Source organism: Limulus polyphemus, unplaced genomic scaffold, assembly GCF_000517525.1.
Source record: "Limulus polyphemus unplaced genomic scaffold, Limulus_polyphemus-2.1.2 Scaffold522, whole genome shotgun sequence".
NCBI lineage: Eukaryota > Metazoa > Arthropoda > Merostomata > Xiphosura > Limulidae > Limulus > Limulus polyphemus.
In genome coordinates this window covers 490550-510563 of record NW_013666132.1, presented here as the reverse complement: position 1 = coordinate 510563, position 20014 = coordinate 490550, and the positions used below count along the sequence as shown (strand labels likewise).

Below are 20014 nucleotides of genomic sequence, written 5' to 3'. Positions count from 1 at the left end.
CATGATGATATTTACTCAACTCATTATAAGGTTGTTTATTTCTAGTATTGATATTTAGTCAACATCAGCAATTCTTTTACCAAGCAGAAAATGTTCAGATTATCTTTAAAAAATTATGATAAAATTTTTTTTTGATAAAAATATATTTTGCAAAATACACAAACAGTGACCTTCAGAAGAGGTCTATGATAAGAAACCAAAGCAATGTGAATGAAAATAGGAAGATTAATACCATATTAGAATAATGCAGTGTTTGAAAAGTTATGGAGGCAGCTCACACCCAATTTTCTTTCTCGCTTGTACTTATAGAAGGATTGTAGAGGGTATGTGTTAATGAATTAACCCTCTTGCTATGGGTAGTTCAAAGTGCACATCATGACCATTTACAAAGTTCGCTCAAAATTTAATTATATTTCTTTATTATCAATCTATACAGATAAACATGGCATCAAAATGTAGTAACTAAATCATATTTTAGTATTATATAAATTTTAATTTCTTTATTCTAAAAGAAAATATTTAAATTCTCAATCTCCCTTAGTATGAGAATTGTGACAATTGTTCTCTAGGTCTTACCCATTCTCTAATTTATTTACCATCCATCCCTGAAGAACAAAGTTTAACACAAATTATTCATTATAATATAGATATTACTAGATCAAAGTTTAACTTTTATAGCATTCAATCTTCTTTATTAAATAAGAAATTCAGACCCACTTGCCACACCCACCTGTCATATCCCCTCTTTCACAAATTGCCAACAAGTTTTTCTGATGTTTTATATCATTTATAATCAAAGGAACTATAAAGTTTCAACTTATCAAATAACATATAGTGCTACATTGGTTTCGGTACAGATTACTGTCAATTTCGTTTTCAGTTTGAAAGTTTATCTCATGGTATTTGGGATGAACAATTAAGGGAATTATTTTAAGGTTCTTACATCTTTGTTAAAAAGCCAGTTAAATTATATAAAACTTACAGGACACTTGTTTCCTTTATACATATTATTATTTTGTGTTCATAGGTGCATTCTTTAAGTAAATAAAAATTATCTAATATACTTGTACCATCATTACAAAACAAAGTAGGCTTAAATTCCATTGGCAACTGACAATATAAAAATAAGATATCGATTGCAAGTACTATATTTCTTGTTTTTCATGTATATTTTCTATTTGTTGATGATTAACTCATGAATTAAGTAATTCAATACAGTAATGTGAGCTACTCGTTCATCAAATGATATACAACTTTTATGGCAGGATTGTTAGTTAGATGTGGTTCAAAGGTCAATAAAAAAATAAAATTAATTAGAAACACACGTAAACTGTTATGAGCTTTAAGCTATTTAGAATAATGAATTGTAGTTTTCTGTTTGAAATCTGCAGTCATTCTAGTAAGGAAAAGGGTAAGTTACTTTTATTTTGTATTTTTTCATGATGGTTACAAGGTCAGTGAAATTGACTGTCCATATAGTTAGGGTAGAGAAAATAACAGTTAAGATGTAAAGTTTACCTGAAAAAAACGTTTGATATTTATTTAAATTGTTTTAGAGGTTATGCAAATAAAATCTGCCAATTTTCAAATGAAGAAAAGTATTTTTAATCTTAATATGAAAATTACTTTGCACTCGGAGCAGTCAACACGTTTGACTTCATGTATTCATGGACAAAGTTTAGTAAAAATATTCATTTAAAAAATCTGATTTTTTGTGTACAAGAGTCTTCTAATGTTTACTGAAAGCTTGCAAAATTTCATAAAGATATACTTACCACATTTAAAGTTATAGTATGGATACTCTCATGATTACTTGGTAGTAACAAGATCAGTGTAATTCACCAACCCTGTATGATGAGAGTCAATGGGCCCATTGAGTAATTGATTAGCAAATACCACTAATCAACCAGTTCTATTCTTTTTATATTGGTTGAGAGCAAGGTATCTCATTATACTGAAGAGAACTTTACAATGAGAACTTATATTAATAGTTTAGCATTTTAATCTTTTTACATCTATAATTCTGGCAAGAAATCTTACAACATATCTCAAGAAGTACAAAACATTATGTCAACATAGTCAACAGTACATTAAAAAAAAGTAAATTTGTGGTTTTCATAAAGAACCAAAGTCTACAAGAGAAACAAAATTACAATATGTATTTCAGACAGGGGTGACATTTTGCCAGTACTCATCAGTACTGAGTATCTTAACATATTTTTTAAGGCAGTACCAGTACCAGGACTTATTTGAGCTGCTTTGTCATTTTTATGTTTACACGTACATTTTTTTTTTCTCTTTCAAAAACAGGTCCACTTCACCCAGCTGAGTACCTTTTTTTTTGAGAATTTCACCCCTGATTGCAGATAAAAAGGAACAAAAATAAAGACAGTTTTTAGTTTTGGACTATGGTGCAGAATTTGAATCTCTTTGTATGAACATTCCATTATAATATACTATTGTTTTGTGCACAGAACTGGTGTTTTCTGCTCCATATGCAGTGAATGGTCTTTCTAAACATGTGTTTTCTACATAGCTGTCTTTTGCAACTAAAAAGTTGTCACATTTCATGTTTAATGGAACAACTTATGATGATATTGGTAGTGTTGGTATGGCATTTAAGCTTGCTTATTTGTTTTTGAGTTTTTATAAAGCACAGTGGATAACTCAAAAGAATGTTATATAGAACTTAAGCCAATTAACTATAGAAAGTATGCTGATGACACATTACTATTTTTCATTCACAAGAGTCATGTTGAAAAATGTTTGCAACATTTGAACAGCAAACACCCAAGCACAAATTCATTATTGAATGTGAAAAATAACGTAGCTTGTCATTCTTAGATACTGTTGTTTATAATTGACAAGTTACTTCTGAAATAGATGTTTGCCACGACCCAATTTTTTCTGGACTTTTTGCACATCTTATTATAATGGATATAGTGTGTATATACAAATCTATCTATGTATGTGACCGAAATAATAAATACACTGTGGCACTTTTTATTGAATGGCACCACAAACAAAAAATCCATAAAAAAATTCCCAGATTCAAAGAGAAAAATAACTATGCTATGTGCAACAACCATTTCTTTATCACAGAATGCAGTTTTAAATAAAAGTACTCTCCTCACAACAAGAACATGACTTTCACTAGGACTTCATGTGAGGGTTTTTTAATATATCTCTATTGTCGTAATTTGTAAATATAGTACGAAAAAATGAAATTCAAAAATAAAACTTTTTTTTTCAATAGAGGGAAGCACTTTTAATATATAAAAACACTACAGTTTATATCAGCACAATCCGAACACTTTTCCCATGCAGTATTTCCCAGGAAATTCCTTTTCTAGGAAATGTTAATTTTTCTAAATTTTTTGCAATGAGGTATGAATACTACAATCAGTAATTACTAACACAAATAGCTGCACATGGGTGGTGTTTCTGCTAGTTATTGTAAATAGCTGCACATAGGGTGGTGTTTCTGATAGTTATTGTAATTCTTTACAAGCATGATTAATATGTATTTTAACTAAATTTAGTTGAAATGTCTTTTGAACAAAATTATAATAACTAGCAGAAACATCACCCTATGTGCAGCTACTTACAATAATTAGCAGAAACACCACCCTATGTGCAGTTATTTACAATAACTATCAGAAACACCACCCAATGTGCAGCTATTTACAATAATTAGCAGAAACACCACCCTATGTGCAGTTATTTACAATAACTTTCAGAAACACCACCCTATGTGCAGCTATTTACAATAACTAGCAGAAACACCATCCTATGTGCAGCTATTTACAATAACTAGCAGAAACACCATCCTATGTGCAGTTATTTACAATAACTAGCAGAAACACCATCCTATGTGCAGCTATTTACAATAACTAGCAGAAACACCATCCTATGTGCAGTTATTTACAATAACTATCAGAAACACCACCCTATGTGCAGTTATTTATTTTAATTTGTGTGATGAAATACATTATATTAAAAACTTTCTGAAACAAAATGAGTTTAATAGTACTTTTATAACAAGTAATATCAATCAAATGCTAAATATACTAATCACCCACACAATCCTGAAATTTGATGTGCCAAAAAAACCAGTATTAATAGTTACCACATTTAGGACATTTGAAATATTAAAAAAAGGAAGTTTGTTTTAATATTAGGCAGAGTGTATTCACAAGTTGCAATTAATGTATTTTTAAGTCTACTGTTAGAATAAACTGCTTTTCTAGATATCAAATGTAATACCTAAACATAACAGACATTTGTTACCTACAAATTTGTATGTCCTTCTTGTGTGGAGGAATATATGGGCTCTACTACTACTAGGTAGCTCTCAACTCATATAAAGTTCAAATCTCATCAAGTATGGTATAACATAACTATAACATAAATTATGTATTACCAGTTAGAATTTTAGTGAGCCAAGTTGATGATGTGGAATAATTACAATTTTGGAAGAGCTCGATAACTGATAATCTAAAGCCTACAACTGAGTAACATAATTCAGAAGTATCACTCCTTTCAATAGTATGAATTATAATAAACAAAACAAATTTTTTATTATGTATTTGAAAGAATGAGTTTTAAAAAATCAGACTTCAAAATCAGTGTCAAGTACATTGTTCACATAACTTGTCTCACATGATATCATGAATTTAATCTGGCTAATCACTTTAAAGACACCAACAACAACACCTTTTGTATAAAAAAATACTTGTTAATTAAAATATCTTCCACATATCACCTTTATTTTTTAACAAAACTTAGATATAAGTTTTTCTTGACCATTTGCAAAGCAAAACATCTCTAACACCTTTTTATATTACGCTCTAATTTCCAGCCATGTTGCACCGGAAATAAGACACACTTACAACATTATATTGAAAAATATAAAAAAACTCTTCCTGGAAGCCCAGGTGACCTTCATGACATCACTCAATTCCCTTTATATATCACTCATTCAGTTACACCACTATTCCCAGTTTACCCATGCAGAAGAAATGTCCACCTTTCGAAAGTGCTCAGGTTATAGGATTTTTATTGTTTTGTATGTATATATATAATATCAGTTGCAACAGCCTTTCTTATTTCTCAGTACAGATTATTCCCCTAAAAGCATAAACTGTTACCAATCATTTGTCTTTCTTGTTCCATTTTACTTATATGATTATAACTATTATTAAGTTCACACCTTTGATAGGTATTCACTGTATGGTTCTTTCATCCAAGTATGGTGTAAACAGGTTGTTGTTACAGTTTTCACCAATTCCTGAAATTGAATATTCTTTGCCACAAAGTCAGTCTCACAGTTTACCTGTCAATAAAAAAAATATGGCTAATAAAATCATTCCTAGAATTTAGTATTCATTCAAAACTAAAAAAGTTGGTAAAAATATGAAACACAAGTTTTACTGTGTTTATCACAAAATGTTTCTTTGCACGTTATTGCTTCTTTCTCAATTAATAATTAACTGATGATTAATTTCATTATAAAATGCTACACAAAGCTATCAAGATTCAAATTTTATTAGGAGAAACATGAAAAATATATCATAATAATACAGAAAGGATACCATAAGTATAATAAAACACAAGACAGAAATAACACTACTTCTCTAGTAACCAAATTACTGCTTTAAATACCATGTTTTTCTCTTCCTGGTTTGATCAACAATATGTTTAAGGTTTTGTTTCTTCTTGAAATGTGGAAGCATAGCCAATGTACTTTACTTTTTTGTTAATTTTTTTTTATCTGACTGAAATGTCTATTGGAAAATTAGATTTTATTTAATATTTATCTCATCAACATTAATCCTAAGTTCCCTTTATATGTTTAATTTGTCTATTAAAACTATCTACTTCACTGTTAGAGTGAAAAGAACAAAAAAAAATTACAGCATGATTATCTTTCCCAAGTGGATGTGGGTTTTTAATAAGTTATGAAATAAGAATATCTTGCATACAATTCCAAAAGAAGGAAGAATAAAGTGGAACACAAGATGCAGCTAATGGGGCATTTATACAAGTAGACTAAACAGATTAGACAAACACCATCCCAATGAGACTTCTAGAGCACAAGTACCAATTCATTGAACATAAAGCAAAGTCAAATGACCCAATTTAGAGCATCAGAAATATGTTGACAAATGATTGTAGGAAATGGTTTACCGACTTTATTAAATCTTGGTCAAAACAATATTCATTACGAGCACTCATTTTTCTTTCTAGTGTTTATGTCCTTTGGTGTTATTTAATTTTTGTAATAATATGTTTATTGATTAAATTGATTATAATTATATCCAGTTAATTTCATATGTTTTTAATCCCCTATTTTGTGCAATGTTTTGTATGGGCAACACCCAATGTTTAAATGCATTTATGTAAGCTTGTCTCTGCTAGCAACCTATCCCCAACAGGAGAGACTTGTTAATACATAATACAGCTATCAATTGCCCATTTTCAATGTTATTTTGACAGTTTCTGTTACAGTGTATGGTGTTTGAGTATTGTGAATGTCGGAGATATACAGCATACAAAAACTAAGTAGGATAAAACATTTATCAACTGCTTGCTCATAAACTACCATATTTTAACAATATATTTATTTTTTCCAAACTTAAATTGTACATTAGAAATACAGGAAAACAGAAGAAGAAACTATCATATCATCCTTTTCAAAACAAATATTAAATTATTCAAAACAACTAATCAGTTAAAAATAGTACTGTCAAACATAACTTTTGAGTGACTTTGATCAAAGTGTCAAGCAAATTAAATATCAGATTTTTAAAAGTTCATTTTTTCTTTATAGTTTAATTACTGCTGAATGTTACTTGCTTTGGGGAGAGTGTTTTCAAGATTTATGCTTAAATACAAGTTTACTGGTGTGAATGAGAAATAACACAAAGCACTGAAGCATAAACTTTCGCATCACAAAACTACCTGATTTCATAGAAGGTTGTGTTCCAACTATAGTGATACAGATAAATAACTGGATCATCATAAAACATAAAATGCAGACTTAGTGACACACATACCACTAACATGTTTACAATATTTGGAAGTAGAATTATTTTAAGTATGTTGATTATTTTTATCCATATGAACATGGTACTACAGTATACCAAAGAAAATAACTTTGCATGCCACTCTTGACATGCATGCCAAATAAAATAACTTTGCATGCCACTCTTGACATGCATGCCAAAGAAAATAACTTCGCATGCCACTCTTGACATGCATGCCAAAGAAAATAACTTCGCATGCCACTCTTGACATGCATGCCAAAGAAAATAACTTTGCATGCCACTCTTGACATGCATGCCAAAGAAAATAACTTCGCATGCCACTCTTGACATGCATGCCAAAGAAAATAACTTCACAAGTCATAGATCCATAACACCTTGTATGTCACAGAATGTTCTTTTCTAAATGGCTTAACAATAAAGGAATTGATCTACTGAACAGGAAACAAAATCAAATATCCCATTCTAAAAGGTAAGAAATGGATTCCAGGATTGATGGTATTAGCCCACTTTCTTGCTTCATCATGAAGCAATTTCTAATTTTAAGAAATAATGTCTGGCTTAATATTTGTGTTTTACATGTAAATATCAATTCAATTAAGATAAAATACAAATTTCCTTCTGTGGTTTTACCGACTCATTGACAAAGTTATGTTAGTGAATTCCTGAACAGAAATGGCAATTGAATTTTTGTCAATTTAACTTTTTCTACGGTTCAGTTACTCCACATTTCCTGAAGGCATTCCCTGTAACAGGTAAGAACCCATGAACACAAAGATCAGTAGCAAAAGCCATGTCCCAGGTTACGGTACAAAACATAATAAAGAAGGGGCTCCAACTGGAAAATAACACAAGTCATGTGTACACACATTGTTTCCATGACAAATCCATTCAATCAACACAATAACTCAAGCAAGCAGCTCTCAATAATGAAATGGTTATTCACTCTACTCTATATGAAGATTATACCAGTTAAGTCAATGGATGCTGAGCTTTGGGATTTCTGTACAATCGAACTACTGAAACATGTGCTAAGAAACCATCATCCTTGAATAGTAAATAGATTAATAAAAACCTTGAAGGAAAAAGTTTTATGCAATGGGCATAAAAGCCTTACTATGGAGCCTTTTCAAATGGAAACTACACTGCAAGTAAGTGGTTGTTTTACAGGACAGGCATTATTTGCATCTATGTGGTATAACTACTGTCCAAACCAAATGACATTACAATCCCATAAACACATTAGTATGTTCAACCAACAATTCAATACGTTCCTGCTTCTTTATTGGATTCAAACTGCCTGTACAATTCAAAATGTCTGCACAATCATAAGCTAATAACCTAAAATGTAAAGATAGCCACATTTTCTTTTAAATAAGGTTCACCAGAATCAATTCTAGCTGCACAGCTAGTTATATTTCATACACTGTGCCTATGATAATTTCAGCAGGAAACACAATATCCAAGTATCCATAATCACAGATAAGCACAGGAACAATGCAAGCACTATGACACATAACAGACTGAGCATATGCAACCTGATTCCTGGTGAACAAAAAAAAAAGTGTGTGTTTTATGGGTCAGTTCTATTATTTAAAAAAATGGCAATAACACACTATTACATGTCCTTTATATCCTATAGAACACCATTTTGTAGATTCAAAGGCACTGTGCCTTCTCTTGAATATGTACTTATGCAACTCACTATCTCTGGGCTCTCATTGTATGGTTTTACACAAAGCTGCAGCTCATTTGTTCCAAAGGCTATAGTGGGTAATAACTTCAGCAGCAGATCCATTTCCAGGATACTAATGTCCATCCCTATGTCATAGATGACAACATTCATTTTGTGGAAGACAAAAACCAAAAGATAAAAAGACAAGATAAGAGGAGTGTACTATTCTGCCACACCTTACAACAGTGGCAGGAAGGTCATAGACAAGCTAGAACTGCTTCAGCCTTAGCCCCTTAATCAAATTGAACCTGACTTTGATTTAGTGACTGAACTGGATGAGCTGCAGTAGTAAACTTTCATTTGAAAGTGTGGTAGCTAGCTCAGTTCCTGTAGTACTCAGTGGAGCTTGATATATGCTGGTAAACTTGTACAGTTGTAAAATAGAGATATAGGTTCATACAGGAGCCTCCAAACTCTAAGTGATTTTGCTCTATATCAGACACTTCAAATGTGAGCCTGCTATAGTCAGCTAAAGTCGATTGTGCTGTAACTAATGGTGATAGACTCAAAGTAAGTAAGTAGAGAGACACCATACCTCTGAACAAGACAGAGGCAATTTCTATTGAAATGCACTACAGTTCACAATAAAAGCAAGTGCTCCACCCTTTTACATGTAGAGGAATATACCTACTGCTGTGATACAGCCATGATGGTGGATCATGGACAGGCTTGACATTCACTTATATGCAGTGTGGCTACACTAAGACATCAGGTGATGCCTGAAGCAATGAACTTAGTGTTGAACTCAAGACATTACAAACATGGGTCACTGCAATTTCTACTGACTAATTCCACTCTTGTAACTAATTTGAAGTGATCACTTCAAGAGACTAATTATGAATGAAATGGCCTGTGTCACAATGTATATAAACTTAACACCCATATGGTGCTGCACAGCCTTGATTCGTAGAACATGTTCCATGAGGTTGACTTTGAAATCTTCAGCTGCATTGATAAAATATGCATTCCTGTGTAAGTGATGCAGGTCATCTGGTAAAGTTGGTAGATTTTCTAAGTTTTTGAGCTTTACGTTTGGCATAATTAATAGTTCACTTCTCTACTAAACCAATATACTCAATCACATTAAGTGCTAGGCCATCCAGGCTCACACAGTTGAGAAACCTAAGACATTTTACGTTGGTGCCCAGAGGCTTCAATATTCCACCAAATGCCCATTTCCTGTCCTCAGTTGTCAAAGTGATTGGTAACCTTGGCAAACATATTGTAATTCTGCTCTGCTCAACCTTGAGATTCCAGGCAATTGTTTGTGGTTCCAGCAAGGCACCTTTACTCTTGAGGAGAATTTTGACTACTCCATGAGTAACCATCTTGGTGGCAAGACAGCTTAAGTAGGCATGCTTCATTGTTCAGTGGAACATCAATCTCCTTCCTGCCCACTAGTGACAATATACAGTGAGAGTCAAAATAAGAATTTTATAGAGGTACTTCTGTAATGCAGCTTTGAGTGGATAGAAAACAAAAAAGCTATTCTATTTTTTTTTAATGTTTCATATTTTACAAATGACTCATTATCATGTCTCACTTGTAAGAGATGGATCATCATACAAAATGAAATAGCTGTTCTCTATCCATTTAAAGCTGTATTACTGAACCAGCAGTAGTGGGGTAAAACTCCACTGACTGCTAACAATAGGGGCCTATAGAGATTCCCCCACTTTCAGAGATTCCAGACTGCAAGTCACCATAGTAACCCTCAGTTGTGTGTTTCCTGCCATCTCAAGTTTAAATTTAATGGCACAATTGATTCAAGAGTTTAGGAAATCCTAGGCTGCAATTATCTTTCAAGGATCTAAACTTAACCCTTCACAGGAGTGCAAAAGACTGGTGTCTAGGTAGGGACCTCTCCTACACCATATTACATTCTCAGATCTAGGTTTTTTTAAATTTTCAAGATTTTCAACCTCTTTTACCTCACCTTCCAATATTCTCAATAACTGCTCTGACAAGATGTTGTCCAAAATTGTATCGTAGAAGTTGACATCTGAAATTCGTCTCTGAATGAACTGAAAAAAAAATGGAAAAATACTGGACAACACAGTTTATAATAAAATTAAATGCTTCATAATACACAACACAGATAAGTTTAGCAGGTGGAGAATTCTCTGAACTAAGTGAGAGAATTAATACTGACCAGCTTGCTAAATTTAAAAGTAGGCATAGTTAATCTGACCAAAGTGGATTGCTATCAAATATGCCAAGACCACAGAAAAAAAGAAGATGGCTGAGAGAAGAAGTATATAAAGGAAACAGGGAAAAAATGCATTTTGGTTAATGTGCCCTTTACTTGGAAATTCCATGAAGAGATGGATGCAACTCTTGTTTTACCACTAGCATTGGTTAATTCTATTCCACTTACCATGCCTACTGCCATTTCAGTATCCAGCTGGATAGCCAATTGGCCATAGTCATAAAGCAACCATCAGGACTTCATCCTTCATTTGAAAGATCAGTGTCCAAGCTCATGCTACCTACTTTCTGGACAGGAAACAGTTATTTAAATGTGTGGTTTCTCACCCATTGCACAGGAATAATGTAATGGACAAACTTTATAGTACATCCATCACAAGGATGTCAATTCCAAATCTAAGATTGGAAATGACTGTTTTCATTCTGTGGGCAACATCTAAAATAAGCCAGAGACCCATGTCTCCTCTAATGTCTAGCCTATTGCCATTCACCAAAACAAAGTTTGTTTTCACTGACTATAGCTTATCAGCAAAAAGCAAACTCCAACCAGCTCTGACAGAGCTGTGTTGACCACTAAGGTTTTTGGTGTAAGCTGTCCACTGTGCTCCCCCAAGCCAGAGGCCAAGCCCAACTTGGGCTACATAAGCTTTTCAAAGCATTTACAACTTGTTGCTGGTCATTCTGGAATTGCTGATCTGAAGGACATTATCAATATTCTTATCTACTTTGCTACTCAGCAAAATACTACCACTGGTTAGTAGCTGCTAAACCATCAGTAGGAACTAATAGCTCTGCCATCTTTCCTTCATAGCAAAATATGTGCAATCCCTTCACCAGTGCTCTACTAGTCCACAAGCAAAGCAAATGTTTTGCTCTTCCCATTCTGAACAATTTCCAGGCAGAGACATACCCATAGGCAGACTTGCACAGCCATATCTACTCACTAGAGACCATTGTGGTTTCACTGCATTTCCATCTAATGGAGGCAAATGGCTATTAAGCCTTTGGTTAATTGAAATAATGATGAGATCTGTTAATCAAAATTAGTGTTTCTGATTACTACTGTTTTAAATTATTCCAACAATCAATTAATTAAAATTATGATTAAATTAATTATCACAAAAATAATGAACTAATCAAATTAGTGTTTCTGATAACTACCATTTTTGGTTATTGCAACTATCAAAGTAACCAAAATATTGCTATTATGTTTTATGTTAAGCACAAAGTTACATAATTATAGTTTTTTCTTACACCAAGTTTGCTCAGCCTTTCTATGTAGTTTTTTTTTGGGGGGGGGGTGCGTTGTGATTCAAGGGTCTCGGGTTAGTTCCACTGTACCAAGCTGACTCACTCTTTACTATGGCAAAGCTACTAAGGCTATCTAATCTACTGATTAGAGGAACAGCAGCTGGGTAGAAGCTCTTGTCATCATCTGTTTGGCTTCTCTTTCCTTCTAAGCTGCTGACTAATGGGAAGGCAATTGGTTGATGGTATTCACTGCCAACTTTTATTTTATTACTATTGATTAGGCTACTGATTAGTTAACTAGCAAATACCACTAATTTCCAAGCTCTATTACCTTTTATTCATGCTTAAAGTAGAGATTGTGAGAATGTTTAGGAGGGGGATATCTAAAAACTAAAAAAAAAGTTGTACAGTGGGGAATTCAATAAGAGGGTGAACAACAGAAATATTATATTTCAGTGGCTCTGCCAAAAAAACTTGAAAATTACATGAGAGATATGTTATAACCAACTTAATAAAAACAAATTTATAGAACAGAAGAAAATTAATACTTTCAAAAGGCAACTATGAACAATTGTAAATAGCATTGGTGTTTCTTGATGTTTTGATGGCATTCATAATGTAACATACTAATAAAAAAACAACTGAAGAAAAAACAGATATAGGCTTTAAAAAAAGAAACGAGTAAAACAGAAACAAAATGAAAGCAATGCAAAGATATTCTTGTCTGTACCATCTCAGATTTGGAGGAGTGATTGAAGCTCAGCAAAGAAACTAAAAAAAAATAAAGTGATTAGTGTTTTGTAATAAATGGATGGAGAAGCGAGTTAAAGCAAAGAAAACTGAGATACTTGTGAATTAATTTTCATATCGGAAAGGAGACAAGTACTAATGAATAAAGAAAAGAAAAAAGGTTATGGGGTTCTGGAGATTGAAGATTTGTACCAATATGACTTACTTGAAAAAAAAATCAGTTAAAGCCCTTACTGAAAGAAGCCTTCATACTCATTAGAAAGTTTACTGTGTTCTTTATTTTGATATAAAACAATATAAATAAAAATATTTTTGAATACAGAGTTTGTTTTTAGAATTTTTGTTTGAAGCTACACAAGGCCTATCTGTTAGATATATTATAACAGTGGTCATAGTCAATATCACCCACTGGAAAATCTCTGGCTACTCTCATCTGATCAAATATTGTGAACTGTCACTATTACACCACACCTCCAAAGCATGGAGTACATTTTTGTGGTAACAGGATTTAAACTATAAACCACTTAATTTACAGTCCAGGCATGTTAACCTTTTTTTAAAAAACAAAAAGAAAGAAAATGCTATAATACAAAGACTGTAAGGTTGAAAAATAGGTTTTGAAAACTAGTAGATAATGATGGAAAATTTTTCTTAAAGGCAAGTATTGCTTCAACGTAAGTTTGGTTTATCCTGTTAAAATGCTTAAGACTTGTTTGTGCATGTGAATAGGTTATTCTTTTTTTTTCTTTTTTTCTCAGGTTCTTATGGTTCTTTAAATATATTCAGAAGTAGTGAGAAATCTCCTAGTATTTGTAATTTGAAAAACACAAAAGTTTTGGTAAAAAACTCAAATAAGAAATGTGAGTACTCATAGTTGTAATAAATAATTTATTTAGACTATCACCACATTTTTTTTGTTTTTTTAATGCACAAGATCCTGTTGTTTATTAAACATCTCACACCTGTAGAAGGCTTAGGAAATTGAGCCAAAGGTTTGTGCATTAAAAACCTAAAAAAATGTGGTAATAGTTCAAGTAAATTATTTAATACAAAGAAATGTATGATTTAAACTGCATTGGGCTCTAAGAATGACAGTAGAAAAAAAAAGAGAGGAAATTACTAAATCGATTAAAATTTTTTTCTTTTTAAGAGGAAATGAATGATACAAGAAAAATGGAAAGCACATGTTAGGCTACTGAAATGGATGTACATTTTTCTCACAAAATGGTAATCATAGTTAATAATAATGTCTTAATTTGAATAAAAGTCATTTTAGGTGCAAATTTTCTAGCACAGTAACAGAAAAAGGTAAAATCTAAAATAAGAAGTGAAGTACAAGCACACTTATTGTTATGTAATGTCAAAGGAGGAAAATGATTTTTTTTTTCTAAATTGTTAATAAAACAACTTGGCCTTCTTTATGATTTTGATAAAAAATGTTAACTTCACACCATGTATTCATATAAATAGAATTACAAAACTAATGAAATGGATTATTTTTGTGCAAGGAAAGGTGTAATAAACATTTAGGATGTTTAGAGAAAATAAATAATAAACCCAGAAAATTCACCTAAGAGTAGAATTGCTTATTGGCTAAAACAGAACATGTGAAAACATATGGAGAAAAAGACTAATTGTATTATGGAGTACATTCAGATTATTTTGCAGTTTTAATTAGTTTTGTGTATAAAAATGGAAAAATTTAATTTCCAAATCATGTTTAAATATACATACTTATTAAAATATAAAATAATATGTAATAATTACACAAGAACTTAGAAACAGTGCAAATATGACTAAAAGTGGTGGATTTAATTATTATGAGCAGGTTCTACTAAATAACATAATTCAGTCTTTACATTGTGCAGATTAGGAATTAGGTGTGGGAAGGATAACAAAAGAAAGAAATAAGGATAAAAATTAAGAACATACAGATGTTATTGTAAAAGGTAATTCTTTTGTTTAACACATGGATAGGATAGTCTGTACGGTAAATAGGGAGAAAAAAATTACATTTACTATCCAGATGCAGAAATGTAGGATAAAACTGACAGAGCAAGTGATACACTAAAGGATGGTAGTGTTAATGAAGTCTTTGTAGTGCACATAGGGGGATAATGGCATAGGGAAGGAACTTATTAAGTACAATATATTAATAAAGACATTAAAAGAAAAGGGCCATAATAACTTAATTCTGTCAGGGATACTGCCAGGACTTAATTGTGTGGATAAAATTATAAATAGGTCACTAGGGCCAAATGCTAGACTTGGTTAATATGTGAAGATGAGCAGGTTGGTGGTTGAATTTGTGTGTTCAGTTCAATGGGAAAAGGGAGCTTTTCAGAATGGATGATTTACATTCAAATAAGGTAAGGGCTGGCTTATTTGTAAGAGCTATTAACTCAACTGTAATGGCTGTTTTAAACTAGGACTATACAGTGGTGAGGAACAGAATAATAAACTAAAAAAGCTGTAGACAAAAGTATAGTATAGGAACAAAGTAAAAAAAAATAGTTTTAATGGTAGGCTAAACTGTTATTATTGTAATTCTAGAAGTATAAGAAATAAAACTGATGACTTTAGAGCACTGGTCAGAACAGAAAATTTTGATATAATGGGAATAACTGAAACCTGGTTAAGTTTAGGCAATTTTTAAGGCAGGAATTTCTTTTAAATACAAAGTTATACATTGTTCAGTAGGGTTTATAATACTAAAACATAAAGGGAAACAAGTGGCTTTATATGTAAAATGTGAATTACAGCCTGTTCAAGTTGAAGATATCAAAGCTAGTAGCAATGAGGTTGAATCTGTTTAGGTTTCTGTTAGTGGTTATAAGGAGAGAAGGCTTTTGGAAGGAATTTGTTATAGACCACCTGATAAAAGTGATAAAATTTATGATCCTACAGTGAGATAAAGAACTCAACTGTTAATGATGTCATAATTATCAGAGATTTTAATTTGAGGCATACAGACTGAAAAATGTTGGAGTCAAATCATGAGGGAGACAAAGTTGTAGAAACTCTTGAGGGTGGTTTTCTTCACAAATTGGTTAGGGAAACCCACTAGGAACAACGATATATCAGATTTATTGTTAACTTCTAACATAGAAATGATTGATAAGGTGGAAATTGTGGAACATCTTAGTGCAAGTGATCATCTCTCAATTAGATGTGATGTTTTGCTGCTTATAGAGATATGGAATAATGAGATTTTGGTTCCACATTTTAATTCAGCAAACACTGAAGGGATAAAACAAGAATTATCTGCTGTGAATCGGTCAACTGAATAAATTGGAGATACTGATCAAATGTAGAAAAATTTTAAGAATAAATTCTTAAATATTCAAGACAGGATTTTCTTTATAGAAAAATAAAAGTGGTTGTAAGCAAAAAAACTAGGTTGGCTCGCAAATGGAATAAAGAACAAAATTAAATAAAAGCATTATAAAGTTAAGAATATTAAAATGATTACAATGATGGGAGATTTGGAAGATTACAGAAAATCAAAAGAATTGGTCAAATGGGAAATTAGGAAATAAAAATACTACATGAAAAAAAGGTTGTCTAAAAATGTAAAAATTAATAGTAAGGATTTCTTCAAATACATTAAATGTAAACAAAATGTTAGAATTGGAGTACAGCCTTTGAGGGAAGATACAGGAAGGCTAATATCTGATAATTATGGGTTATTAAACTACTTGTTTTTAATAACAAAGATTTAAGCAATATTCCTCATCCTAAACACTTGTTAGATGATAACAAAATGATCACATTAATACTGAGTTTGTTAAGAAAAAATGTGGAAAACGAAAAAGAATGATAAAACTCCAGAGCCAGGTAATTTTTATTCAAGAGTTTTGAAGGGGAACAAGGATTGGATATATGAATTACTTACTACTATTTTTTCTAAGACACTGAATAGTGGGCAGGTACCAGATGATTGAAAAGTGGCTAATAATATTCCTCTTTTCAATTTTAGTGTCAAAGACAAAGCGTCGAGCCATACGTCTAAGTCAACATGCTTGTTCCTCCACAAGATGAAAGTAACAATGGGAATAAATCATTTACTTTTCGCAGATATCTATCATGGTCTCCTGTTTCTGTCCATGTACAAGCATAACTGATGAACTTTGGAAAGCATGTAAAGGGGTGAGGCAACATTCATCTCGGTGTATTGCACAAACACCTCCTACAATGGAAAGTTTTGCACTGGTGGTGGAAGATGGGGATATAAGGCTTAAACATTCATTCTTTTATCACTATGGCAGATGCTGTGGTTATAATCTAGTAGGCATATTCAGATGAGTAGTCAGTCTCTGTACCAAGGCAGCAGGGCAAAAAGAGGGGTGGTAAAAGCCTAAAATTACTGTTCCAGTAATTTTAGGCTTATTAGACTTCCATTAGCAGTTAGAAAAAAAAAAGGTTTCTGAAAGTCTAATAAAACATTTTTTGCAAAGACATTTAAAAAAGTTTAAAATTTTTTTGGATAGTCAGCATGGTTTCCCTGGGAGAAAATCTTGCCTTACTAATTTTCTGATATTCTTTTAAGAGGTTACTGCTTACATTGATGAGGGTATGGGAGTAGATTTGGTGTATCTGGATTTTCAGAAAGCATAATACAAGGTACCATCTAAAAAGCTTGTTAAAAAGTTATCTCTGTAGGTGTTGGGGATAGGTTGGCTCATCGGATAGAAAAGGTTTTCATAAATTGAGTTCAGTCAAACTGAATTAATGTCACAAGAAGGGTATCTCAGGACTCAGTGTTAGGATCTTTGCTCTTTTTGATTTACATCAATGACACAGATCAGCAGTTCTCAAACTTTAGTCACCAAAGGACCCCTTTTAATTTAAAATTTTTTGCAGTCACCTAAAATCTATCAATGTTTTTTTGTTTTGAAAGAAAGATTCTGTGTATTCCAAAAAATATTTTATATTCTATAAATTTTTTTTTCATACTTTTATGAAATTTCAGACATAACCTGCAGAACCCATGGAGTACCCTTGTGGAACCCAGTTTAAGAAATGTTGGCAAAGATGAAGGAATGGTCTATAAATTATTTAGATTTGCTGATTATATTAAATTTTGGGGTATTGCCTGTTGTTAGGAGGATGCTGCAGCTTTACAAAAAGATTTAGATTATTTGTCAAGTTGGGTAAATAAATGACAGATGGTGGCCTTTAATTATAATAAATGCAAGATAATGCAAGTGGGATATCACATTTAAATTATGAGTATAATTTTAAGAGAAAAACAGGATCTTGGTATTCTGGTTAATCAGTCTCTTAAGCTATCCAAGCAATATACTGTTGGTAGTGAGAGGGAAAAAGGATTTTAGGTTATATCTAGAAAAATATTGAAAACAAGTCTAAAGAGCTTATAATGTCATTGTATAGGTTGCATTTAAAAAAATATTGGATACAAGTCTAAATAGCTTATAATGTCATTGTATAGGTTGTTTTAGGTTGTATCTAAAAAAATATTGAATACAAGTCTAAAAAGCTTATAATATCATTGTATAGGTTGGTTTAGGTTGTATTTAAAAAAATATTTAATACAAGCTTATAATGTCATTGTATAGTTCATTGGTTAGGCCACCCTTAGAATGCTATGTTCAGTCTTGGGCTCCTTACTTTACAAAGGGAATTGAATTGTTGGAAAGGGTTCAGAAGAAGGTTACTAGGATGATACCTGGGATAGAAAGGTTGTCATACAATGATAGGTTAAGATAGGATCTGATTGAAGTGTTTAAGATTGTTAAGGGAATTGATAGCAGCTATGCATCATTTTGTTTCATACCTAATGATGAGACAAGGAGACAAATACAAAATTTCACAAGGTAGGAATTATCTTCAGCTAAGACAGCTTTAATTTTCTATCAAGATGGTTGTACTTTGAAATAGGATGACTTTAAACGTGGTAGATGCAATTAATTTAAGAGAGTTTAAGGGTTGTTTTTTTTGTTGTTGTTGTTAAACATAAAGCTACACAATTGGCTATCTGTGATGTGCCTGCCATGGGGACCAAAACCTGGTTTTTAGCATAAAAAATCAGAGAGTTAAAGGGAAAGCTTGATAAATATTTGAATGATAAAGGATAGTGTTGTTTTATTTTTGAGTTTAGTATAGTGGATAGGATAGCCTAGATGGACAAACAGGTCTCTTGTTGTCCTTAAATTAAGTGTATTTATGTTTATGTAAAACAATTTGTACAATGAACAAAAGAAGGTTTAAAATCATATTACTGATATTGAAGATGAACATAACTCTAGGGTTGTTTGGGATTACTTAAAATTAACAGAACATTAAATTATTTACTTAAGTCTAAGTGAGAAGAACTTTGAAATAAATTTAGAAATGTTAAAAGTAATATGTTGAAAGTCAAACTCAGAGATTAGTTAAAGGATAAAGAATTAGTTGATGAGATGGGAGAAAAAAATAATTTTTGATGATTATTAAAGAGAAATGACATTGAATCAAATATTTATATCTAAGGAAAAATGGTATAAATGATATTCTACATAAGACAAAAAAAAATTAAACATTTCCACTGAAATTTGAGATGTAAAGTAACAGTATTGCTAAGGAACAGAAAACTGTGATAGAACTTCACAAAAAAAGGAACACTTTTAAAGTACTGAAGGTTAAAAAAAAACAGAAATGATAATACACTGATACAATTTTATGCATCTTTTTGGGAAAATATCTATGATCACTTAATTTGAGTTTTAATAAAAGTATCTGTAAAGTAAAAAGTATTTCAATAACAGAATGCTTATTTCTTTAACCAAAGTAGATTTTAAAATATTATCACCATGTATAGAAAGAAAACCCTTTAAATGTATACCTAATGCTATTTATTCTGATTAAATGGGGTCCATTAAATGAAAATAAAGAGGACATAATATTAGTTGAAAGAAACCAAATGTTCTACTGACTTTGCCACGTCATTGTAATTTCTGTATTGAAAGGCAATATTAAAAAAATCCTGAATTTCTCCTAGTGTGACACATTTTCTCTAGGCATC

At 31.7% G+C, this 20014-nt stretch overlaps 1 protein-coding gene across 4 annotated transcripts in view; it reads right to left on the bottom strand.

Annotated features, from left to right (window-relative positions):
- Positions 1–20014, bottom strand: part of LOC106458846 (elongation factor Ts, mitochondrial-like) — a 62800-nt gene that overhangs the window by 9996 nt on the left and 32790 nt on the right. For all 4 annotated transcript variants that reach the window (XM_022385197.1, XM_022385196.1, XM_013918400.2 and 1 more), the window contains one exon: positions 5213–5335. In XM_022385197.1, the coding sequence (XP_022240905.1) occupies positions 5213–5335 (123 nt within the window). The remainder of the gene's footprint in view (positions 1–5212; positions 5336–20014) is intronic.